Source organism: Capricornis sumatraensis, chromosome 9 (genome assembly GCF_032405125.1).
Source record: "Capricornis sumatraensis isolate serow.1 chromosome 9, serow.2, whole genome shotgun sequence".
NCBI classification, from domain to species: domain Eukaryota; kingdom Metazoa; phylum Chordata; class Mammalia; order Artiodactyla; family Bovidae; genus Capricornis; species Capricornis sumatraensis.
This window is the reverse complement of record NC_091077.1, coordinates 4,455,848-4,480,247: the sequence shown is the minus strand read 5'-3', so window position 1 is coordinate 4,480,247 and position 24,400 is coordinate 4,455,848. Positions and strand designations below refer to the sequence as shown.

The 24,400-nt window shown below is 64.2% G+C and overlaps 2 protein-coding genes across 2 annotated transcripts in view; both read left to right on the top strand.

The window, feature by feature from the left end:
• OBSCN (obscurin, cytoskeletal calmodulin and titin-interacting RhoGEF) overlaps positions 1 to 6,538 on the top strand; it is a 223,775-nt gene extending 217,237 nt beyond the window's left edge. Inside the window, 2 exon segments of the mRNA XM_068979697.1 lie at positions 2,344 to 2,386; positions 5,416 to 6,538. Of these exon segments, the coding sequence (XP_068835798.1) occupies positions 2,344 to 2,386; positions 5,416 to 6,538 (1,166 nt within the window).
• A 1,073-nt stretch (positions 6,539 to 7,611) lies between these two features.
• On the top strand, positions 7,612 to 23,808 carry LOC138085562 (obscurin-like). The gene is made up of 28 exons (XM_068980016.1): positions 7,612 to 7,810; positions 8,484 to 8,654; positions 9,339 to 9,435; positions 9,764 to 9,879; positions 10,376 to 10,488; positions 10,645 to 10,841; positions 10,878 to 10,886; positions 11,014 to 11,058; positions 13,585 to 13,785; positions 14,496 to 14,556; positions 14,999 to 15,076; positions 15,437 to 15,609; positions 15,714 to 15,740; positions 16,429 to 16,581; positions 16,668 to 16,713; positions 16,854 to 16,931; positions 17,262 to 19,272; positions 19,810 to 19,881; positions 20,198 to 20,308; positions 20,481 to 20,648; positions 21,335 to 21,457; positions 21,638 to 21,808; positions 22,039 to 22,123; positions 22,347 to 22,586; positions 22,827 to 23,050; positions 23,174 to 23,249; positions 23,388 to 23,537; positions 23,631 to 23,808. The coding sequence occupies exons 1-28, from the start codon at positions 7,612 to 7,614 to the stop codon at positions 23,806 to 23,808; spliced, it is 5,373 nt and encodes a 1,790-aa protein (XP_068836117.1).
• Positions 23,809 to 24,400: the final 592 nt, after the last annotated feature.

Sequence of the window (24,400 nt, the reverse complement as noted above, 5' to 3'; positions counted from 1 at the left end):
GTTCAGAGAGTGGCCTTACAGGGCTTGCAGGGCGGGTGACAGCCTCAGGGAGAGTTTCTCCTGGTCTGAGCTGACTTACCTGGAAGGGGCTGCCAGGACAGAGGCTGAGCCTCCCATCCTCGGGGGCATGCAAGCAGAAGCTACACTAAAACACCTGGGGGAGCTCCAGCTCTCACAGTAGGGCTGGGTTGGGATCTGTGTCCTCCCAAGGCCTGAAAGTTGGCCCCTCTGATGCCTTGAGCCCCCAGACCCAGTCCCAGGGTCCAGCGTGCGGGGTCTGCTGTCTGTCTGGACTCTCATGAGTCAGCCATCTGGCCCCAGAAGCGCAGGCCTGGGGCCTTTCCCACTCTGTAGGGCCCGCCCAGAGACCCTTCCTCCCTCGTGGGCAGGGGTCCTGTTCGTCAAGCCCCCAAGGGCACTGGTTGAGCCAGCTCCCACTGGAGGCCCCCACGGCGTCTGCCGGCACCTCTGCCGTGCCCCTGGTGGTCTTACGTGGCACACGGCAGGGCTCAGCACCCCATCTCAGCGGTGACAAGCGCGTCCCACGGAGCTCTCAGTTCGCCGTCACGACAGGCCTCTGTCTGGGCCCCGTGGACGCAGGGTCTGGAGGGGGCGGCGCACCCACGCCAGGAATGGCTTTGGCGCCTCACAAGGCAAGGCCAGTCCTCACAGCCCCTGGGACTGGAGCCCGCCGCCTCCTGCCTCCTAATCCTGTCCTGCGGCTTCATCACTAACCGGGTGGCTCTGCAGCCAGGACGGGCCCTGGCTGGCCCTGTGGGGTGGGGCGCTGCCCCCTCGCTTGTGAAACTGCGCAGGGCCGAGAGCCCCGCTTGGCATGGCTGTACCCCTTCCGTAGCCGCCAATACGCACTGGATGCCAGAGCCCCTCTGGTGGCAGGCTAGATGGGGAACAAAGGTGCCAGGAGTGTAGCAGCCCACAGGGGCGCTGCTCACCACCCCCAGAAGCAACAGAATGAGTCCCCGTCAGGGAGGATCAGGGAAGAGGCCCTGGATCGCTCACGGTCGTGTGCGCAGGGGGTGGCCTACAGGCCACAGACAGCTGGCGTTCTCTGGGCCCAACTCCGTCTAGGTCCAGGGCATTGAGGCTGCATCCCATTCTCTCTCCCAGCAGGCTCCCCTCTCTCCAGGAGGCTGCTTGCACAAGCACATGCAGGCACACACACAGTCACACACATGTGCGTGCACACACACATGCACAGTGAATGTGGCACCCAAGTGCCATGCAGACACAGCTGGGACAGTTAATTCATGTTCGTTGGAAACAAGGCTAAAATAGTCACGGTCATCTAAAGAAGTCCTTTTCCATGTGGCTCAAAATCCCACAGACCACAGACTAGGAGGCTGTGTGCCCTGGGCCACATCAACCCCTAAGCTTTCCCCCAGTCTGCTGAGAGGGACGGTTGAGATGTATGGGTGCTGGTAGCTGGTGGGCTGCCTGCCCGCCCGCCGACAAGGCTGGGAGGGGGCGTATCTGTGCCAAGCTTGACCCTGCCCAGAAGCTACAGAGGAAGAGGCCTCCAGATTGTGGGAAGTAGGTGCTGCCGGGTCCTGGATGAGTCCCGTGCTATCTCTGGGATGTGGGTCCCTGTCAGCAACATGGGAGCCACAGGGCTTATCCTCTTGGCTCCAGGGAAGAGGACAGCTAGGGCAATCAAGAAACAGTTGAGAGTGTGGGATGCTCCTGGCTCGCTCAGAGCTCAGGACCCTGCTCAGACATCCTCAGGTTGCTCCCAGAGGGCCTTCTGTGGCCTGACGCCCAGCACTCATACAGGCTACCTCTAGGACTCCAGAGTCACTCTGCCCTGGAGAGAGGTCCTTTGGTCTTAGAATTTTTTGTGAACTAGGCACCAGCCCTCCACCTCCCAGTTTGGCTGCCAGACACAGGCCATTCCTTTCCCCTTTCTAGGCCTTGGTTTCTATAAAAAGAGGAACTTCAGGGCCTGACAAATACCCAGGGCTCCCTGGGTACATGGACTGAAGGAAAAGCTTGGATTTCTGTGTGGGCAGCCTAAACAAGGCACTTACTCTCCAGGAAGCTCCTGCAAGACCCCTCAAGGGGGACAGGGCTTCTTGCCTCACGCGGGACATGGTCACCGCAATGCCTCATCCCCAGACCCTTGGAGGAGGCACTGTCGCTGTCTCAAAGGTGAAGGGCCTGGGGCTCTAAGCCGAGACATTCCTCCCGGGGGGCACGCAGTCGAGCAGGGTTTGGAGCCAGTGTCCTAAGCTGAGCGAGTCACCACACTGCCGGGCCACTCGGATAGCTCAGCCCCCAGGGCTGGCTGGTCTGTAACCCTCGCTATTCCGACTGTTTTCTTTGTAGTCACTGAGCAGGAGACTAAGGTCCCCAAGAAAACCGTCATCATGTAAGTGCAGGCGTGTTCCTAACCCTCCCTCTGACTGCTGTGCTCCCTGCATGCCCACTAACCTCCCCGGATCTGGCCTGTGTAGCCTGGCCCCTGGCTTGCCTGACTGCTTGCTCCCACAGCCTTTGTTCACCACACAGACTGCCTGCACTTTGCAGACACTCCCAGGGCATTCTCCTCCCCCCGAGACCTTGCCCACCACATTTCAAAGCTGTCTCTCCCAGGGTCTAGGCACCCTCTCCATGGCTCTGTTGTTTCAGCAGGGCCAACTTATTCTGCACATCCCAGGGCTCACCCACAGCTTGGACTCTGAGTCATACTAGTCAGGGAAGAGCAAGGCCTGAGAGTTTCTTCTCCAGTGAGCTGGAGGCAGAATGCTGCCATCTAGTATCCTAGGATTAGAGCATTGTCCACGGGAGCTTTCCGTGATGGGAAGTGATTTATGCTTACCCTCCCACTCCAGCAGCCACTGGCTGCATGTGGCTACTGAGTATTTGTCTGGTGTGGCTGAAGAATTGGATTTTGAAGTTTATTTTAGTTAATTTGATTTTAATTAAAATAGTGTAACCTTAGGGAACAGTAGCGCTCTAGGGTCCTTAGAGGTCTCCACACTCAGCCCTCACACTGAGAAGGTGGGGAAACAGGTTCAGGGAAGAGAGAAGCCTTGCTCGGGGTGGCTCTCAGTTGGAAGCTGGCTGAGAACTCGTTCCCTTGATGCCACAGCCACTGTCCCCTTCCCCACGCTTCAGTGCCTTCAAGGCTGAGGAAACGCCATACATGTCATTGATAATTAAAGAATACAAGAGGCCCAGAGCGGTCCAGGGCTAGGTGAACGCACAGAAGGCAGGACTGGTTTTGACCTGGATGACCTGGAAGGACTTGCGGTAGGAGACGTGTGAAGTGGAAGGATGGAAGAGCTTGCAAAAGCTAGGAGGCAGTAAAAACTACGATTTCCTAAAGCCAAATGTCTGGGAGGCTCTAAGATGGGGAACCTCTTAATTCCCCCTAGGCAGAAGACCTCCTGTAGGGGCCTGCAGCTGGTGATGTTGCTGCAGAACCCATCTTCAGACATTGGATACATCCCAGGTTAATCCTTCCCTGACTTTCTCCCTTCTCCCCCAGAGCAGAGTGTGGCCTCACAGTAGATGAGGCTGCCTGGGGCAGAAAGAAGTCCCATCCCTGGAGGTATACAGCCATGCCAGAGCTTTCCACAGATCAGCTCTACATTTCATCTGTGAGGGGAGCATTGTTATTTACGTTTTATGAGTGAAAACGTGAAGGAGCAGAGATGGGACCAGGCAGCCCACTGGTGACTCTTGTGTGTGCGAGGCTGGGCTAGGTAACTCACAAGGCGCCCTCACGTCCAGTCTGTTCCAGGCTTAGGGAGGCAGTAACCCTCCCCCTGCAAGGACAGGTACCCCCTAACCTGAGGAATGGAGAGAGGCAGCTGCCTGGCACCGCATCCCTCAAGGGCACACCACACAGTGAGGAGCTCTGGGGAGCCAAGGGGTACCAGAAGGAGACCGGGCTTGGAGAGAGGCTCCTGCCGCCTGGCAGCCTCAAGTGGTGTGCTGCTGGCCTCAGGGCAGGGGGCCTCCATGTCCTCATGGGGGCAGCAGTGAGCCGAGCAGGGGGGTGCATTTAGGAGGCGTGGACTCGCTGTCCTGCCTCAGCAAATCAGGCCACTTGAGGCCAGAAGATGGGTCCTTGCCCAGGTTCCCCTGACATGTGGGCAGGCTCTGACTCAGGAACAAGCCTTGCGCCACTGAGCCTTGTGTGAAGCAGGAAGGCAGGCCTGCGGGCCTGAACAGGCCGTGTCTCCATGCCTCGGCTTCCCCACCAGTTCAGGGGGCAGAGCGTTTCCCTTTCGCCAGGGGAGGGCCAGTGGAGGCAGGGTCTGGTCCACACAGCTCTGTGCCCGTGCCATGAGTAACGGCTTCCAGTTGGAGGTGTGGGTTAGCCAGAAGTAAAGCTGAACAAGAGAGACAGTGTCCTAGTCATTGCAGGCAGCTGGTAGCAGCACTGAGTTGTCACCATATACATGCCAAATCCCTCTTCCTGAGCCCAGGAGGAAATGCAGGTCCTAGGGCCCAGGAGAGCTGTATTACTGAATGTGTTCCTGCTCCCTGCGTGTTACTCATTTCACCCCCAGGACCTGGCAGAGTTAGGGTGCTGGCTGGCAGAGGAGGGCCTGCGCTGACGGGGGTACTTCTGACTCTTGGCTCTGAGAAAGTCTCAAGCCCTTTTCCAGCCTTGTCTGCACCTGTCAAAGGGGATCCGACGTACCACCCAGAGTTGCTGCGGGGTCCCTGGCCAGAGTCCCAGGCACACTCACGTGTGCATGGACTTGCGTTCTCTCCCTTCGTCCCCCTGCAGCCCCACCTGACCTCTTGGGCTGAGCTCACACCACCCACGACGGCAAGGCCATGCCCAGGGCCAGGAGTCTTTGCCAGCCCTCACATCCCAGACTCAGAGCCCCAAAGCGTGGGCTGCACGTCCACACTCTGGCGTCTCGCTGCTCCGCAGTCCCTGACTGACGATCTCTGAGGCACCTGCCCTCTGAGAAGCGCCCCAAACCCCCAGTGCCCTCCTGCCATGATACAGAGCACAGAGCAAGCGTGGGACTGATGAGGAAGGCGGTGTGGCTTGTCCCTCAGCCCTGTAAGGAGGGCTGGTGTCTCCAGCACGGGACAGCCACGCACAGGAAGGGAGACCGGCGCATAACGTTACAGACCCGCCTGAGTGACGCTGCACGCGCCCCCGCATGCCTCGCCTCTCACTCAGGTCTGCACACTGGGGCCCCAGTGTACGCAGATGGCCAGATGGAACTCTGTGCTTCGGTTCTTTGGGTGGGCATCTGGGGCCTGGGCCCAGGCGCATGCGCAGGAGTTTGTCTATGCAGTTTCGCCAGTTGCCTGCTTGGACACTAACCTGATCTCCCTTGCTGGCCTGCGAATGTGCTGACAGCGAGGGCGCTGGGTGAGGCTGTGGGGCTCCATGCCCATGTCCTCTCGGCCCTCTCCCCACAGAGAAGAGACTATTACCACTGTGGTGAAGAGCCCCCGTGGCCGACGCCAGTCCCCCAGCAAGTCTCCCTCCCGCTACGGTCACCCCGCCAGCCTGCCCAGGCCAGGCCTGCTGGCCCCTGAGCTGCTGCCCTCGCCAGAGGCCAGCAGACCCTCCAGGCCTGAGGCGGAGCCAGGCTGGCGGCCCGCTGTGCCCACTCTGTTCGTGACAGAGCCTGAGACCCACACGGCAGGCCTGCCAGGGGGCACCAGGCCCCCACCCAAATGGGTGGAGGTTGAGGAGACCATTGAGGTCCGGGTGAAGAAGACCGGTTCAAAGGGTGCATCTCTAGCCAGAGAGACGCCTGGCAGCTCTGAGGAGCTTCGCTTCACGCTGCCTGGAAGGGTGTCTGGAAGAGACCCCAATACAAACAACTCCAACAACAAGCTGCTGACCCAGGAGCCCCCGGCCACAGTCACTACTGGAGAGCCCCTGATCGTCTGCGTGGAGACAGGGCCAGAGAGCCCTGAGCCGTCCCCTCCCTGGGGTGCTGAAGAGGGAGTCCCGCTGGACGAGGGGGAGAGAGATGCCTACGGGGTGGAGGAGCCGCTGGGTGCTGATGGTCTGCAGGGCCGCGACCCCAAGATCCTCACACACCACGGCCGTGCCCTCACCCTGGCCGACCTGGAGGATTACGTGCCCCGGGAAGGGGAGACCTTTGGCTGCAGTGGCCCCAGGCCGAGTGCCGCTGATGACCTGCCCTGCGAAATCTCGGTGCTGCAGAGAGAGATCAGTGAGCCCACCGTGGGCCAGCCTGTCCTGCTGAACGTGGGGCGCCCCCCAGACTCCCGGGGCCCGCCTGGCTTCTTCGGCCGTGTGCCCAGGCCCCGGGAGGCATTTCCATCAGGGCCACAGGGCCGGGGCCCCACGGGCGTCTCCTTCTGCTTTCGGGAGGCCCGGGCCGGAGGCGCCGCAACCCAGAAGCCTTCCTTCTGCACTCAGGTTCAGCGCTCTGCGGACAGCGGCCAGAGCAGCTTCAAAACCGAGGTTTCAACCCAGACGGTCAGCTTTGGGACTGTGGGGGAGGCTGTCACCCTACACATTTGCCCAGACAGGGACATGGACCCCAGCCCCTCCCAGGGCTGAGGCCAAGACCCTCAGGGACGGCGCGGCTGGGGCTGAGATGAGAGACCCTTGGACCTGGGACCCCCCTGACGAAGCTGCCGTGCTTGCATGGGGTGGCGGGAAGAGGACAGCGGCGTTGGGACCCAGCCTGGCACCAGCATCAACTCACCACACAGCCGCCTTGGGTTTTCAATCAGGAGAGAGTCCCAAAGCTGGCACGCCTCGGACACGGGTGCTATGACCTCCCCTGGCTATCCACCAACTCAGGACTCCAGCCTGCCCTTCCCTTCCAAACCAGGCGATTCCTACCTCACAGGACTTGGTCGTCAGCTGAGGACGGTGCACGCATCCGTGATCTCAGAGTCTTCTCAAGCTGCTCTGAGAGCATGGGCCGGACTGACTCGCAGGCTGCCGCTCCGGACTCGGGGCTGCAGACACAGGGAGGGCACTCGGGCATCCTTCTTGCTCTGTTCACCAGGCAGGGGCCGCATGGGCCCTGTGTGTGCCAGCTTAGGCCCCTGTCCCAGTGTCCAGGCCTGGCCCAGCCATGGCTCTCACCCAGGCTGGGGGTCCCCCCGAACCACATCGTAGCCCTGAACACCTTTCTTGGCCTCCAGGAGGCCTGTGTGGGGCCCAGCTCTACAGGCCTCCTAGGCCTTCTCGGCAGGGTGGACCAGGGTCTGTGCATGGGAAGCAGTCCCATCCGTCAGCCCTGATAATGCTAATAAACCGGTTCCTGGCACCGCCTCTGCTTTTCTCATTTTTGCTTCTCCGCCTGGTGGTTCCGGCATCTCAGGAGGGAGGGACCCTCCCGGCCCTGGAGACCAACCAATGGACAGCCCAGGCCCTTTCCAGTGGCAGCCTGGGTGGACACCCACATCAGCCTGTGGGTGCTGGCCAGTCCTACAGATCCTGGGTGGAGGCGTGATTGTTGGCCTTTCCAGCTTGCTCACACATGGGCTCAGGGGCTGTCACAGGCGCACACAGTGTGGCCGCGGTGTCCATAGTCGTTGCCCCCAGTCTGCTGGGGGTCAAGCAGGTCATCCTGCGTCCTGTGAGCCTGGGTCCTTTGTCAGGACAGCTATGGGGGCATGATGGGTCGGGGTCCTGACGACCTCCTTGGAGTGGGGAAGCGCAGGATGGTCGCCCCAGCGCCACAGACCGCAGACAGACAGAAGCCTGCCCAGTGGCCTCTTCAGCCTGGGGGCCCCAAGAAAACAGCAGATCACCAGGAGGGAGGCTCTGGAGCACGGGAGAGAGCTCCACAGAGGGGCCCTTTCTGGAAATGGAGCGGTGGGCGTCCCAGAACAGCCACAGGGGGACTGACAGTCCGGTGGAGGAGGGACTGAATTTGGGGCTGAGGGCAGGAAGCCAAGAGCCCGGAGGGTCTGACGGCTCCCTTGGGGAGTTGTGTCGGGGGCTGGGCAGGGACCAGGTGAGAGTGTGGTGGTCTGTGTCGGGCTGGGTGGGGAATAGGGGCTGCGCTGGGAGGCAGGAAGGCAGCGCACCGTGTGAGGGTCTCTCGGCTCCTGATCTGGCATCGGGCCGTGCTTAGCTTTCCTAGAAGGTGGGGCTGGATCCACCTGAGCCTGGGTGACCCAGTGCCCTTGGGTCCAGAGTGGGCTACAGAGCAAGGCGAGGCCCAGGATGACGGGATGGGACTGAGACCGAGGGGCCGCCCGAAGTGGACGGTGGGGGTCCAGGCCCTGCTGTCCCTGTGGGAACTGATGTTCTCATGAGGGCATCTGGGAGACACCCTGGGGGTGGACCAGTCTAGCACTTGCTGCCTGGAGTGCCATCTCTGGCACAGACCCCTTCTTCTCTCAGGGGCCTCCACCTTCGGCGCTTCCTGAACCCAGCGGGTGGCTGGAGCAGGAGGGTGGGGAGGGTGGCCTCATCTGGGCAGTGTCCCCCTCCCGGGCCCCGGCCCCCCTCACTCCTGTGCGTCGACCTGCCTCTCCTACAGATGCTGCTGCCCCACCCCCAGCTGCCCCAGGGCAGGGAAGCACGTCCATCCAGAGGACACAGACATGCCCTGAGGCTCCAGGACCTTCCACAGGGGACCACAGCAGCCCCAGCCCCAGCCCTGGGGCGCCGCATCCGGAGCCCCCAGCTGTGGAGGCTGGGGCTGCATCCGGTGAGGCCTGGCAGCAGGTTGAAGGCAAAGTACCCCTGCTTCCGGGACCCCTGCCCCCACCCATAACCGCCCCTCCTTTCTGACCCCACCTTGGTTACTTTGGGTGCCCATCCCACGGGGTTGAACTGGCAGAGCCTGAGACGCCCACCATTCAGTTGGCTGTACGTGGCGGGGGTCCTGGACAAGGCTGCCCCTCACTCAGCCTGTGGAACTAGATGCCGGGATGGGCTCCGGAGGTCCTTCCCACTCTGGCTGCCCTCAGCCGCCAGCCTGGGTCCCCTGTGCTGCTGGGGAGGTGGGGAGGAAGGGAGAGAGGGGAGGGAGGGTGTGGGAATGGGGGGGAGGGCAGAGCCTGGGGAAGAGCAGGGAGAGGGATGAGGGCGAGGAGGAGGGGGTGGGGGGTGGAGGGAAGGGCGGAGGACGGAAGCGGCAGAAGTGAGCGGCGCCCGGGTGGACCAGACCCCGGGGGTGCACTGCGGGGCACTAGCCCCAGCCCGGGGGCGAGGTGCCCGCGCGCAGTTGAAGTGCTGAGTCTGTGCTCAAGGACCCCGTGCTCTCGGAGCCCCTGCTCTGTCTGTGCTCCTGTCTGCTGGGCGGCAGAGGCTGATGCAGCGGCCTGTCCTGGGGAGTTGTCCCCTGCCCTGTCCCAGGCTCCATCTCACCGGGCCCCTTGCCTCCCACCAGGCGAGCCTCCGAAGGCGCCTCAGCCTCACTCCCCCAAGGGCCTCGAGCAGACGGCTCAGGCACACGCTGAGGCCCCAGAACGCACAGTGCCCATCCGGTAACCTCCCAAGCTGGCTGGGGGGCGAGGGGATGTCCTGGGAGCAGGCTGGAGTGTGAGAGAAGGAGAGCAAGGGGTGGGATCACAGCAGCCTGCACTCTCCTTACCAGCCCCACCCTTAAGCGCCAGGGGAGGGGGAGGCCACCCCTGGGGCAAGGAAGGGGGGGAGCTCCCTTCTTCACCTAGGACTGAGGCCACGGGCTGTATGTCCCCTCCCAAAGAGTGCTGCAGCCCCCTGAGTAGGCAGGGGGCAAGAACCCCATCTTGGCCTTCCACGCCCCAAGAGTGGAAGGGCGAGGCAGACAGCTAATTCCACTCCATGCCCCAGGATGGAGGGCACTGCCTGGCCAGGAGCAGGTGAGCTCTGGGACGTCCACAGCCATGTGTTCACGGAGACCACACACAGGACGTATGTGTACCAGACCAGCGACACGCCTGCTGCAAGTAGGTGGGGGCCTGGCAGGTCGCACGTGTACCTTCCATGCCCCAGGCTAAGGAGTGATTTCCATGGCAGGGCCGGCATAGCCACCTGGCATGCCCCAGCCTTACTGTGGCCAGGGCCCTGCTGCCTCTCTCCTTGCATGCCCTCAGAAGGCAGCGGTGACTAGGACGTCAGGGCCTTTTACCCCACGCAAAGTTGGCATATTCTTGTGGCCTGCCCACAGAGAGCTGAGGCTGAAGCAGCAAAGACAGGGGGTGCATTTCTGGACCATCAAGGGTGGGGTCCCTTCCCTTGGAGGAAGCTGGGCTCTTTCACCCTGGAGTATGTCTCAGGGCCTTCCTGGCCAGCTTGGGCAGCAAGACACACCTGGGGTTGCTGCCAGTCCACCGAGGTCTGGGTGTCCGTGAATGGAGGCCAGGCATCAGAAGACTTCAGCACAGAATAGGCTGTGGCGGACACAGCCTGGCTCCTGCCCACCGGCTCCTTTCCCCACCCCAGGCCCCCCGTCCATGCAGGTCACCATCGAGGATGTGCAGGCCCAGAGCGGCGGTACGGCGCAGTTCCAGGCTGTCATCGAGGGCAACCCACAGCCCACAGTGATCTGGTACAAGGTAGGGGCAGGCCTGGGTAAGGGCCTGCCTGCGGGAGAGGCAGTGTGTGGAGCCCCTGCTGGCCTGGGCATGGCGCTCACCGAAGGTCAGCCTGGGCCGTGGCGCTGGGGTCCCCCAGGGTGTACTGATGGCCGCCCCGCACTCCCGTGTCTGCAGGATGGCACCCAGCTGGGAGCTGACCCCCGGCTCAGCCAGCAACAGGAAGGGACCACCTACTCCCTGGTGCTTAGGGACGTGGCCCAGCACGACGCGGGCGTCTACACCTGCCTGGCCCACAACCCTGGCGGCCAGGTGCTGTGCAAGGCAGAGCTGCTGATCCACGGGGGTGAGTGGGAGACCACTTCCCAGGCCTTGTCTTGGCTCCATGCTGGTGTGGGGGGTCCCCTGAGCTCTCACAGGTTCAGGCACAGGAAGCTGCTCCAGCAGACACTGTGAAGTTGGGGGACAGAGGCGCTGGGTGATCTTTACTCATTCTTAAACAGCTTCCCCTTCCCTGGCTACACGGGACAGTGAGCACAGCTCTAGGAGGAAACTGCACTCCTTTTATGAGGTCCTGGAGGAAATTGGAAGGTACCACCCTCATCCCAGCCCCAGGAGCCTCCTCCGCTGGAGCCCCACCTCCTAAGACCCTCAGCCTCAGCCTCCCAGAGTTCCTATGTGCGAGTTTCCGACCAGGAGCCCCCAGCTCTCCTGCCCACTGCACCCCTACCATCCCCGCTTAGAGCTCTCTGAACTCCCTCAACCCAGAGCCCTGCCCCCACCGAAGACCTGCCTCCCCAGCCCTCACCCTCTGGAGCCCCTGCCTCCTGCAAGCCCCCATGCAGAGTACCCGCTGCCCTTGCCAACTTGGCCTCCTCCAGTGCCCACTCCCGCAGCCCCTGCTCTCCTGGCACCTCTCCTCTCAGGAAACCTCCTCCCCCAGGAACGCCACCCCCAAGCTCTGCCCCCCAGGGGCCCCGCCCCCAAGCTCTGCCCCCCAGGAACCCTGCCCCCAAGCTCTGGCCCCCAGGAACCCTGCCCCCAAGCTCTGCCCCACAGGGCCCCCGCCCCCAAGCTTCTGCCCCCCCAGGGGCCCTGCCCCCAAGCTCTGCTCCCCAGAAACCCCGCCCCCAAGCTTCTCACCGCCCCACCCCCGAGAACCCCACCCCCAAGCTCTGACCCCCCCCCAGGAACCCCGCCCCCAAGCTCTGCCCCCCAGGAACCCCGCCCCCAAGCTCTGACCCCCCCCCCAGGAACCCCGCCCCCAAGCTTCTTGACCCCCCCCCCAAGAACCCCGCCCCCAAGCTCTCCCCTCCAGGAACCCCGCCCCCAAGCTCTGCCCCCCAGGAACCCTGCGCCCAAGCTCTGCCCCCCAGGAACCCCGCCCCAAAGCTTCTGCCCCCCAGGAATCCCGCCCCCAAGCTCTGCCCCCCAGGAACCCCACCCCCAAGCTCTGACCCCCCCCACCGCAGGAACCCCGCCCCCAAGCTTCTTGACCCCCCCAAGAACCCCGCCCCCAAGCTCTGCCCCCCCAGGAACCCCGCCCCCAAGCTTCTTGACCCCCCCAAGAACCCCGCCCCCAAGCTCTGCCCCCCCCAGGAACCCCGCCCCCAAGCTCTGCCCCCCAGGAACCCTGCCCCCAAGCTCTGGCCCCCAGGAACCCTGCCCCCAAGCTCTGCCCCACAGGGGGCCCGCCCCCAAGCTTCTGCCCCCCCAGGGGCCCTGCCCCCAAGCTCTGCTCCCCAGAAACCCCGCCCCCAACCTCTGCCCCCCAGGGGCCCCGCCCCCAAGCTTCTCACCGCCCCACCCCCGAGAACCCCACCCCCAAGCTCTGACCCCCCCCAGGAACCCCGCCCCCAAGCTCTGCCCCCCAGGAATCCCGCCCCCAAGCTCTGCCCCCCAGGAATCCCGCCCCCAAGCTCTGCCCCCCAGGAATCCCGCCCCCAAGCTCTGCCCCCCAGGAATCCCGCCCCCAAGCTCTGCCCCCCAGGAACCCCACCCCCAAGCTCTGACCCCCCCCCCAGGAACCCCGCCCCCAAGCTTCTTGACCCCCCAAGAACCCCGCCCCCAAGCTCTGCCCTCCAGGAACCCCGCCCCCAAGCTCTGCCCCCCAGGAACCCTGCCCCCAAGCTCTGCCCCCCAGGAACCCCGCCCCGAAGCTTCTGCCCCCCAGGAATCCCGCCCCCAAGCTCTGCCCCCCAGGAACCCCACCCCCAAGCTCTGACCCCCCCCCCCCCGCAGGAACCCCGCCCCCAAGCTTCTTGACCCCCCCCAAGAACCCCGCCCCCAAGCTCTGCCCCCCCCAGGAACCCCGCCCCCAAGCTCTGCCCCCCAGGAACCCCACCCCCAAGCTCTGACACCCCCCCCAGAACCCCGCCCCCAAGCTTCTTGACCCCCCCAAGAACCCCGCCCCCAAGTTCTGCCCCCCCCCCCAGGAACCCCGCCCCCAAGCTCTGCCCCCCAGGAACCCTGCCCCCAAGCTCTGCCCCCCAGGAACCCTGCCCCCAAGCTCTGCCCCCCAGGAACCCCGCCCCCAAGCTCTGCCCCCCCAGGAACCCCGCCCCCAAGCTCTGCCCCCCAGGAACCCCGCCCCGAAGCTTCTGCCCCCCAGGAACCCCGCCCCCAAGCTCTGACACCCCCCCCAGGAACCCCGCCCCCAAGCTTCTGACTCCCCCCCAAGAACCCCGCCCCCAAGCTCTGCCCCCAGGAACCCCGCCCCGAAGCTTCTGCCCCCCAGGAACCCCACCCCCAAGCTCTGACCCCCCCCCAGGAACCCCGCCCCCAAGCTTCTGACCCCCCCCCCAGGAACCCCGCCCCCAAGCTCTGCCCCCAGGAACTCCGCCCCCAAGCTCTGCCCCCAGGAACCGCGCCCCCAAGCTCTGCCCCCAGGAACCCCGCCCCCAAGCTCTGCCCCCAAGAACCCCGCCCCCAAGCTCTACCCTCCAGGAACCCCGCCCCCAAGCTCTGCCCCCAGGAACCGCGCCCCCAAGCTCTGCCCCCAGGAACCCCGCCCCCAAGCTCTACCCTCCAGGAACCCCGCCCCCAAGCTCTGCCCCCCAGGAACCCCGCCCCCAAGCTCTGCCCCCAGGGCCCCAGCGCGCTGTCCCCTCCCCCCAGGGGTGTGTTCGGCTTCGTGAAGAGGGTGCAGCACAAGGGCAACCAGATGGCCTGTGCTGCCAAGTTCATTCCGCTGCGGAGCAGGACGCGTGCCCAGGCTTATCGGGAGCGGGACATCCTAGCAGGCCTGAGCCACCCGCTGGTCACTGCGCTGCTGGACCAGTTTGAGACTCGGAAGACCCTGATCCTCATCCTGGAGCTGTATCCCACCTCACCCTGAGGGTGCCAGGTGGCGGGGCGGGAGGTGGGTGGGAGTGCCCCCGGCAGACAGTGGTCTGCAGGGCCGGGTGGGGTCTGCGGTGCCGGTGGTCCCAGGCCCAACTGCCTGATGGGGGCAGCCCGTGCCGCTGGCATTGTGATGTTTCCGGACTATCTGCAGGCCCCTGGCCCCTCCAGCCCCCGCAGGTACTGCCACTGCACATAGCTCCCAGCTCCCAGTCCCTTGGGTAGGGAATTTAGGCAGGGCTTCATCAAGAAGTCTGTCTCCTGCTCCCCGCATTGGCCTCCAGCAGGAAACTTGGGCTTCTTACCTGTCTCCGGCATGCCCCAGGCACTGATGCGTCTTTGCATGCCGATGCACGCTCCAGGGAGGGGCACACGCCCCAACCCACCCATCCGCTGCTCCTGGCCCAGCTGAGGGTCCTGTATGCTCACCACACCCCCACCTACCCCTCCCCCCGCCCTGTCAGCACCCCCTGCAGGAGTCGGGGGTGGCGTGCCACTCCCCCACGCTGCTGCCTCCCACTGTCCTCCGTCCCTCTGCTTGGGGGGCTTTGCCCCTCCCATCCTCCTCAGCCGCAAGCACCAGCCTCCCCAGCATAGCCCCTACCCCCACCTGGAGATAAGAGCCCCCAGGCGGCACGAGGCTTCGAGGGTTCCAGAGCCTAGAGCTTTCCTTAACGGACTCCCAGGTGTTCGTCAGAAGAACTGCTGGACCGCCTGTTCAAGAAGAGCGTGGTGACTGAGGCCGAGGTGACTGCTGCTGCCCGGCTGCCCATCCAGCTGCAGGGCTGCGCGTGGGCCTGGCCAGGCCTCCTGTCCCTCAGACTAGCTCCCCAACAGAGACCCTCACAGGCTGCTGCAGCTCCTGTGGGCTCTCACAGCCCTCCCGTGGCCGGGGCTCCCTGCTTCTCCACCCCTGACGGCGCTGACCGAGCTGCCCAGCCCTTGCCTGCTCCCCCGGCCCCCTCCCGCTTTGTTCAAGCTGCTCCGCACACCCACACCCATCCACCTGGGGGCGTAGAGGAATCTCCCAACTACAGGCTCCCCGGGGCTTTGCATGGAACCTGTCCTGCAGGAGCCCCCCCACCCCCAGGCTCAGATCTGGGGGGAAGTGGAGGTCCCGTTGGTGGGAGCGGGCGGGGAGGTGAGGAGAGGGGCGCTGGAGGCTGGCTGAGCACCAGCTCTGCCGCAGGTCAAGGTCTACACCCAGCAGCTGGTGGAGGGGCTGCACTACCTACACAGCCAAGGCATCCTTCACCTGGACGTAAAGGTACGCGGCTCCCTGCCGCCCGAGCCCAGGGAGGAGCTGCTGGGAGCCTGGGGCCTAGGGCTGAGCGGGAGAAGGCCCAACGCTTCCAGTTCCCTCTGCGGACTTCCTCGTCTCTGGGGACAGGGAGCTCACCGCCTTACAGCAGCCCCTTCACCTTCAGGTGGAGGGCAGCTCTGATGGAGTAGAAGCTATCCCCAAGGGCGCTGAAACCTGCTCCCAGGGCTGCCTATGGCCTCATGCTGGCCTCACCCTCCTGCGGGGGCAGCTCCTCAGAGTCCCCTGAGTGTCCTCCCCAGGCCTGGGAGCCCTGGGGGTTCTTTCCTCAGGGTGTGCTCAGCCACTCCCGACTCTGCCTGACAGCCCCCCAACATCCTGATGGTGCATCCTGCTCGGGAAGACATTAAAATCTGTGATTTTGGCTTTGCCCAAAAAATCACCCCGGGAGAGCCACAGTACAGCAAGTATGGCTCCCCTGAGTTTGTGGCCCCCGAGATCATCGAACAGACCCCCGTGAACGAGGCTTCCGACATCTGGTGAGTGGGTGGGTGGGGGTGGGCTCGCCCGCCCTCTGCCTCCTCCTCCTCCTCCTCATCGGACCAGGTCTGGAGAGACTCACGGCTGTGATTTTGTTCTGCAGGGCCATGGGGGTCATCACCTACCTCAGGTGAGCAGACCCCTGCTCCTGTCTACTCTCTCCTCCAAAGCCAGCCCAGACCCCTCCTCAGCAGGCCAATGGGAAGCTGCTGAACCGCTGACTGCTCCTTAACTCAGAGACGCAAGACCCGAGGGGCAGCTATGTTGGGAACATGCCGTCAGCCAGTTCTGATACGGGGTTTCTGCCAAGCGCTGCTCACTCACACCCTGTCACAAAGGACCTCTGCTAGGTCATGGGGCAGAGCACGGAGCTCTTTCCCTAAAGGGTCCTGGTAGCTTGTCCAGAGGTCCCTTTTAACAGCTGTTGCTGTCCCGAGGGCGTTAGTGGTGAGGACTGAGCCTGGGTTCACTCTGCAGGTGGACCCCTGATCGCCTTCTCAGGCTAAGTCCAGGTGCCCACTCAAGATGACACTTGATCCCTTATCCCAGGCGAAGCCTGGATCCTCACCCCAGCCTAAGACCAGATACCCACTCCAGGCTTAGCCTGAATCCCAGCTCCAAGCTGGATCTCTGGGCAAATCTGAGACACATGCTGGGATTCTCAGGGCTGAAGGAGAGAGGTGTCAGGAGGCATCTCCAGTCAGGGCTGGGGCCCCCCGGTCACTACATCCCCATGAGACCCCTGTCCTGCCAACCTGCCTCCCACGGACCCAGAAATTCAGGTCACAGCTGAAGGCTAGCCATGCCTCTGCTTCCAGCCTGACCTGTTCATCCCCATTTGCTGGAGAGAGTGACCGAGCGACGCTTCTAAATGTCCTGGAAGGGCGGGTGTCCTGGAGTAGCCCCATGGCCGCCCACCTCAGTGAGGACGCCCAGGACTTTATCAAGGCTGCTCTGCAGAAGGCCGTGGGGTGAGTACGCACGTCTGAGGTCCTGCGCTTGCCTCAGTGGCCAGCTGACCTCTTGGCCTGACCTGGACCTTCATTTCCCCGCCCAGGGCTCGGCCCAGTGCTGCCAAGTGCCTCGCCCACCCCTGGTTCCGGGTGAGTAGGCTGAATGTGGGCTGGCCTGGCTCACAGGGAGGGAAAGTGAGGCGAAGAGGAGTGGGGGCCTGCCTGGGCTGCAGGATGCCCCAGGGGCTCCCCACACCCCCAACGTGGATCTCTCACCTGGGCGCCCCCAGAAGTCTGTGCCCGCGGAGGAGGCCCACTTCATCAACACCAAGCAGCTGAAGTTCCTCCTGGCCCGCAGTCGCTGGCAGGTGGGCTGCACTGCCTTGTGGAGGGGTGAGGGGCTGGGTGCAGAAGCGGCCGGAGGCCAGAGAGGGAAATGAGGCCTAGAGGGCTGGCTCTGTGTCCCTTCTGGGTCTGCAGAGCAAGAGAGTGGGGCGGGGCACCCTTCATTTCAAGTCTTTGCTCCCTGAGCCAGCGGGGTGAGGCGGGGCAACATGCAACGTCTCTGCCAAGGTGGGGACAAGGTAACGGAGCCCTGGGGACCATGTGTTTTAAGGCCCACCGTTCCCTGAGATCCCCTCTGGACTGGGAAGGCAGCGGGTCCCCTGCTGACGGGCCCCTGTCCTCCATGCCCCCAGCGCTCCCTCATGAGCTACAAGTCCATCCTGGTGATGCGTTCCATCCCGGAGCTGCTCCAGGGCCCGCCCGACAGCCCATCCCTCGGGATTGCCCGGCACCTGCGTGGCGATGCCAGCGGCTCCTCCAGCAGCTCCTCCTCCTCCGACAACGAGTTGGCCCCGTTCGCCCGGGCCAAGTCGCTGCCATCCTCCCCGGTGACCCACTCCCCGCTGCTGCACCCCCGGGGCTTCCTGAGGCCTTCGGCCAGCCTGCCTGAGGAGGCCGAGGCCTGTCCACCCGCCGCAGCCTCGGCTCTGCCTGCATCGTTGCAGGGCGAGGAGCCAGCAGCTGCCCTGGGCTGTGTGCCCCGGCAGAGCGTCATCCGAAGCCTGTTCTACCAGCAGGTGGGCGAAGGCCCAGAGCTAGGGGGCCTGTCCACAGGGGGCAGGCGGCACCCCGCCCGCCGGCGGCACCTTCTCAAGGGTGGCTACTTCTCGGGCATCCTGCCGGGACTTCGAGAACCACTGCTGGAGCACCGGGCACTGGAGGAGGCGGCTGCTATGGAGGAGCGGGCTGCCCTGCAGGCCACAGCAGCCCCCTTGGAGACGGCCGTGCCGATGCCCAGAGCAAGCCCCCAGGAGGCCTCTGGCTCCCGCCGCTCCCTGGACCGTGACCCACCGAATACTGCCAGTTCCTCCACCAAGGCCTGCAGCAAGGGGCAGTGTCCCGCTCCAGCTCCCCTGAGTCCTCAGGATGCCCAAGGAGAGGGCATGCCTGGAGGGGGTGCACGTGCCAGGGAGAAAGAGCATCCAGAGGGGACCCCGCAGGGGCTGAGACTGCCATCTGCCAGTAGTGATGGGTGCTCTGCTCAGCCAGAGGGGTTGTCCCAGAACCGCTGTGGAGGGCAGGCTGCCCCTTTCTCTCAGCCCCAGTGGGTCCCTGCCCCCCAGGACAGTGGCCCCCCTGAGGCCTTGGCACCACAGCCTCCTGGCTCCTTCCCTTCAGGGCCCTGCACAGAGGCCCTCTTGTCATCCCCTAACCCTTCCTTCCCAGAAAAGCTGCAGGCCTATCTGCCCCCTGCCCAAGCAAGCCCCCAGGTAGACTCTCAGAGCGTACTGAAGGCCGTCCCTCTCACCAAGAGGCCAGGCTCACCCAGACCCCCAGAGCCAGCCTCCCAGATGGGCACGGAGCCTAGCCCCTCTCTGGATGCTGAAGGCCTGGCCCAGGAGACAGAGGACTTGTCCCAGTCTTCACCCAGCCTACAGCGGCCTCAAGAGCAGGCGACCACACGGAAGTTCTCCCTGGGGAGCCGTGGGGGCTACGCAGGGGTGGCGGGCTACGGCACCTTTGCCTTTGGAGGGGACGCCGGTGGAATGCTGGGGCAGGGCCCCATGTGGGCCAAGATGACCTGGGCCGTCTCTCAGTCCTCAGAGGAGCAGGACGAGGCAGAGACCGAGAGCCCACTGCCCCAGGCTAGCACAGTGCCTGCACCCGAGGGCGATAGAACCCTCCCGAGGACCTCCCAGGAGTTGGGCTCGTGGGAAGACTTCAGTGGGGGCTCTCAGGTGTCACTCATACAGATCCAGGACCTGTCCAGGGACCCAGAAGCAGCAGACACCGTGTCCCTGGACATCTCAGAGGTGGATCCTGCCTACCTCAATCTGTCTGATCTGTATGATATCAAGTATCTCCCATTTGAGTTCATGATCTTTAGGAAGATCCCCAAACCAGTGGAGCCGGACCGTCCATCCTCCCCTGAGTCCGAGGCTGGGGAGGAGCTGGCTGAGCTCCCAGAGGCTGCGTGGCCCTGGCCAGCCAGCCTGGAGATCACAGAGGAGCCAGAGGACATGGAGGCCCTGCTCGGGAAAGCTGCCGGCGGCAGGAAGCGCAAGTGGTCACCCCCTTCCGGCAGGCTCTTCCACTTCCCTGGAAGGCACTCACTGCTGGAAGAGCCCACAGAGCTGGGGCTACGCCAGAGGGTGAAGGCCTCGGTGGCCCACATCTCCCGCCTCCTGAGAGGCAGGCCTGAAGGTTACTACCCCTACCCTGCCCCAGAACCGGGCACATCCATGTTTCCCGCTTTGCACTTGGGGGCTCCTTGGCCAAAAAGATAGCCCCGGAGCTTGCCTGAGTGATGCAGGAAGCCCCCCATCCTATGCTCCTTCCCCTGACCCGGTGCTGCCCACACCTCTCGGGACACATTGGCTTGTTTCTGAGGTCAGCTTTGCGGCCTCCAGTCCCTCCCCATGTGCACCTGAAGCCCAGCAGTAATGCAGCTGCGGTTACACCCCCATGGAGATAGGAACTGGCCCGTCCCTCCCTGATCCTGACCCCAGCGCCCTCAGCTGGCCCAGTGGCCCCTGAGCTGCTTGCCTCAGCTGCCCGCAGTGGCTGACACGTGGGGTAGGGAGGGCTGGTGCCCTCGGCCGTGCATTTAGCTCATTGCCAACAAGACCCCTTGGGACTGGGCTTTTCTGCCACATGGGGATCCCCAGAGCCTCCCCTGCTCCCAGAGGAGCCAGGCCCCCAGAGTGTGACCTCCCTCACGCGGCCACTTCCTTACTGCAGGTCTGGAGAAGGAGAGTCCTCCCCGGAAGAAGGCAGGTCTCGCTTCCTTCCGCCTGAAGAGCAAGGACCGAGGTGGGTACACTGCCCAGAGGCGAGGCCCCTCACTGCAGCCCAAGGGACCTGACTGTGGGGAAGGGGAACGCTGTCAAGACTAGTGCAGGGCGGCGAGGGGAAGCTCACATCCACAGGGGCTCAAGTGCACACGGGGAGACTGGCGGCCCAGCAGTCAGGAGCCGGCAGTCCTGGAAGCCTTCCTGGAGTAGGCGCTGGTGTTGGAGATGAGCTGGGTGGGGATGGAGCTCATTTCCTGTATCCCCACAGTGGGGGTCAGGCCTTGCTCTCAGGCCTAAGGCCACCTCTGAAGGCTCACCTCACCTCCGTTCCCCAGCCCCGTCGTTCCTAAGGGAGCTCTCGGATGAGACGGTGGTCCTGGGCCAGTCTGTGACTCTGGCCTGCCAGGTGGTGGCCCAGCCAGCCGCACAGGCCACCTGGAGTAAAGGTAAAGAGCTCTCCTGAGGCTGAAGGCCAGGGAGGCAGGGTACTCCTTTCGGGCATTACTCTCACTGCATAGACGGAAACTGAGGCTCAGAGAGGGTGTGGGCCCTGGGCGTGACCACGAGGCAGAGCACCTGCTGGGACCTTATCTTGAGGCTCACTTTCTCCTGCTGCAGATGGGGCCCTGCTTGAGAGCAGCAGCCGCCTCCTCATCTCCTCCACGCTCAAGAACTTCCAGCTTTTGACCATCCTGGTGGTGACTGCTGAGGACCTGGGCATGTACACATGCAGTGTGAGCAACGCGCTGGGCACGGCAGCCACGACGGCCGTCCTCCGGAAGGCAGGTGGGTCGGCCGTGAAGGGCCCAGGGAGCGTGAGGCTCAGCGCCCGGGCACCCACAGTCTGGCCCTCGCTGGGTCTGGAGGCATGGGGAGGGGACGTGGGAACAGGGTGAAGCAGCTGGCCAGGCCCCTCCCTGACCCCTCTTGGGGGCTCTTCTCCTTGCATTCCCGCGGTACCTCCCTGTCTCTCCAGTAGTGCACCAGGCGGCGGCTTCCCATTTTGTATCTATTACAGTCCAACCATGCTCTCAGAACACAGCGCCAGGGTGTGTTTCTGGGGGACCCAAAGCAGAGGCTGCGAGCCTAGCTCTCAGTCCTCTGACCTGATCCCCAGCCCCTACCTGCCCTGCACCATAGCCCGGCAAAGCAGAGGCCCCCCGACTAGAGCCTAGGGTTGGTGGGGAGCTGTGAGCAAGGGCCATTCCGTGGGGCTCCTGCATGGGCACCAGTGGGAGGGGAGCCTGGTGGGGCTGGGCAGGGCGGACACCTCCCGAGGCCCCTGAAGGAGAGGCACTGGACTCTTGCTACTAGTCAGCCTTGGAAAGGACCCCGAGTGAACTGGACCGGGGCGGGTGGGCTCAGGGGCCTGACAGTAGGGTGAGGAGGATGAGGCGGGCTGGCTGGGGCTCAGGGTCTCCATGGAGAGCTCCTGCAAGCCCAGCCCGGACTGCTGACTGTGGGCCCCACAGAGCGCCCGTCTTCCTCACCACGGCCGGACATCGGGGAGGTGCGTGCGGACGGGGTGCTGCTGGTCTGGAAGCCTGTGGAGTCGTACGGCCCTGTGACGTACATTGTGCAGTGCAGCCTGGAAGGTGTGGGGCCGCTCCCGAACCCGCGCCTCCTGGGGGGTCCCAGAGTCTCTGTAGGTGGGGGCAGGGGGCTGGGGATGCGCCTGGCTGCTCTCTGCCCCTGTTGGGCCTCTCCACCCTGACAGGGAGTGGGCGGCCGTGGGCGGCCGTGGGCGGGCTGCCTCTCACTCCCGTGTGTCCCAGGCGGCAGCTGGAGCACGCTGGCCTCGGACGTCTTTGACTGCTGCTACCTCACGGGCAAGCTTTCTCGGGGTGGGGCATACACCTTCCGGACGGCCTGCGTCAGCAAGGCGGGCATGGGCCCCTACAGCAGCCCCTCGGAGCAGGTCCTCCTGGGAGGGCCCAGCCGCCTGGGTGAGCCCCTGGGCAGGCCTCTGTGGGAATACGCTTGCCACCTCCACCGGTCACACACTCACTTGGGGTGATTCCTTCTGCCCACTAGGCCCCCCACCCACAACGGCCTGAGGAATGAGAGGGCAGAGTGTTGGGGGTTCAAAGAGGGCGTTCCTGTAGGGTTGGGGAGGGGTGATGATGGGAAAAGAGGTTGGGGGAGATGGCGGTGCAGGGTTGCCCTCTTCCTACAGCCTCTGAAGAGGAGAGAGGTGCAGCAGGGCCGGCCCGGCCCCTCCCCAGCATGCAGACCTTCGCCTTCCAGACGCAGATGAGAAGGTGCAGGGCCTCCGGGAGGGCAGGCGGCGGGGCCTCCTCCACCCCGCTGGCTTTTCGTGCTCCCACCCCAGCCCCGTGCTTTCACCCCTCTGATCACTTGCGTCCACATCGCCTCAGGGTCTGCCACCCTCTCCCGGACCTCCCTGCGGGGCTTGCTTCTCCAGACTGGGAGGGAGGGTGGGGTCTGGCCTGAGCCTCCAGCCTGGCCTGCGCTCCTCCCCAGGGGCCGCTTCAGCGTGGTGCGGCAGTGCCGGGAGAAGGCCAGTGGGCGCGTGCTGGCTGCCAAGATCGTGCCCTACCACCCTGCAGACAGGGCTGCCGTGCTGCGGGAGTACGAGGCCCTCAAGGGCCTGCGCCACCCACACCTGGCACAGCTGCAGGCTGCCTACCTCAGCCCCAGGCACCTGGTCCTCATCTTGGAGCTGTGCTCCGGGCCTGAGCTGCTGCCCTGTCTGGCCGAGAGGTGAGGATCGCCCTGGCCTGGATTCCAGGCTCAGGACCTGGCTGGGGCACTGTGGTCTGCCTCCTCACCCACCTCTGCCCCGCCTCCACCCGTCAGCCCACCAGAGTCACTCAGGAGATCTGAGACCTCCTTCCTAAGCCCACAGGGAAGGCTGGTGCTTCCTGATTGCCCTGGGGCTGGCTGTGGAAAGAGCCTGGGTGCCTCTCCCCACGTGCCCCCTAACTGGCCCTCTGCCCCCAGGGACTCCTACTCGGAATCAGAGGTGAAGGACTATCTGTGGCAGATACTAAGTGCCACCCAGTACCTGCATGCCCGGGGTATCCTGCACCTAGACCTCAGGTCGGAGAACATGATTGTCACAGAGTATAACCTGCTCAAGGTCATCGACTTCGGAAACGCCCAGAGCTTGGCCCAGGAGAGGGTCCTGCCCTCAGAGAGATTCAAGGACTACATGGAGACCATGGGTGCGCAGGGCACAGACCCCAGGCCTGATCTGGGGGAGGGGTGTGCCGGGAGCAAGCCCCAGTCCTGTCCCCCTGCTCCTTCCACCGCAAACAGCCCGTGACCCCCACCTGTGCCGTCCCCAGCTCCGGAGCTCCTGGAGGGCCAGGGCGCTGTCACGCAGACTGACATCTGGGCCGTAGGTGTTACAGCCTTCATCATGTGAGTCTCCACGTGTGCTCTGCGGGGTGGGCAGGCGAGAAGGAAGGGCGGGCCTGGGGTCTGTTGATGGTGACCCCAGGTCTCTGTGACTTCCGTCCATCGAGGGTAACATCAGTCACGTGACCACCACACACACAGGTTAAGCGCTGAGTACCCGGTGAGCGGTGAGGGAATGCGAGACACGCAGAAGGGCCTGCGCAAGGGGCTCATCCAGCTGAGCCGCTGCTATGCCGGGCTGTCTGGGGGTGCTGTGGCCTTCCTGCGAAGCACACTGTGTGTGCACCCCTGGTGAGCAACTCCACCAGCTCTGCCTGGCCCATGCCCCTGTGCGCTGACCTGCGGGTGGGAGCGCGGTAAATGCTGCCCTTCCGTGTGCTCCAGGGTCCGGCCGTGTGCGTCCAGCTGCCTGCAGAGCCCGTGGCTGACGGAGGAGGGCCCAGCCAGCTCCCAGCCTGCAGCAGTGACCTTCCCAACCACTGGTCTGCGCGTCTTTGTGCGAGAGCGGGAAAAGAGGCGGGCACTGCTGTACAAGAAACACAACCTGGCCCAAGTGCGCTGAAGCCCTGGCCCTTCAGGGCCCCGCCTCCCGGCCTTTCAGGACTCCCTGCATATGCACGCACACGTCAATAAAAAGCAGCAGCGGATGAGGTGTCCTCTGTTTCATTGTTTTGTGCTGGGGAGCGGGTGAGGGCCCCGGCACCTTCCTGGTGTTTGGGGGAGGGCAGGGCTGTCCTGGGCCATGTGCCTGCAAAGGCATCATCAGGACTAGAGCCCTCTGAGCCAGTGCGCTGCGCAGGCAGCTCCATACTCTCACGGGTGGGTGTGTTTTCCTCTGTGTCAGTGTTGCTTCAGACAGGACACACGCCCAGGTAATTTGCAGAGAAATGACTGTGGGCAGGTATCCAGGATTCCAGCTTGTTCCACTGCAGCATCGTTCCTGGCGGTGTGGGGGTGAGGGGCTCAGGCTGGAGCAGGCAGATGGCAGGCTCTGCCCTCTTGATTGTCAGCAAGTCTCATGGAACTGGCAACCGAGACAGGCTGGCGAATCCAGCCCTCCTTGCTTTCCCCGTCTCCAGAAAACGGTGTCTGCACACTGGACATCCACCACTTAGCTCTTGCTTGGACCCAAGACCCCTCATCTAAAAACCAAA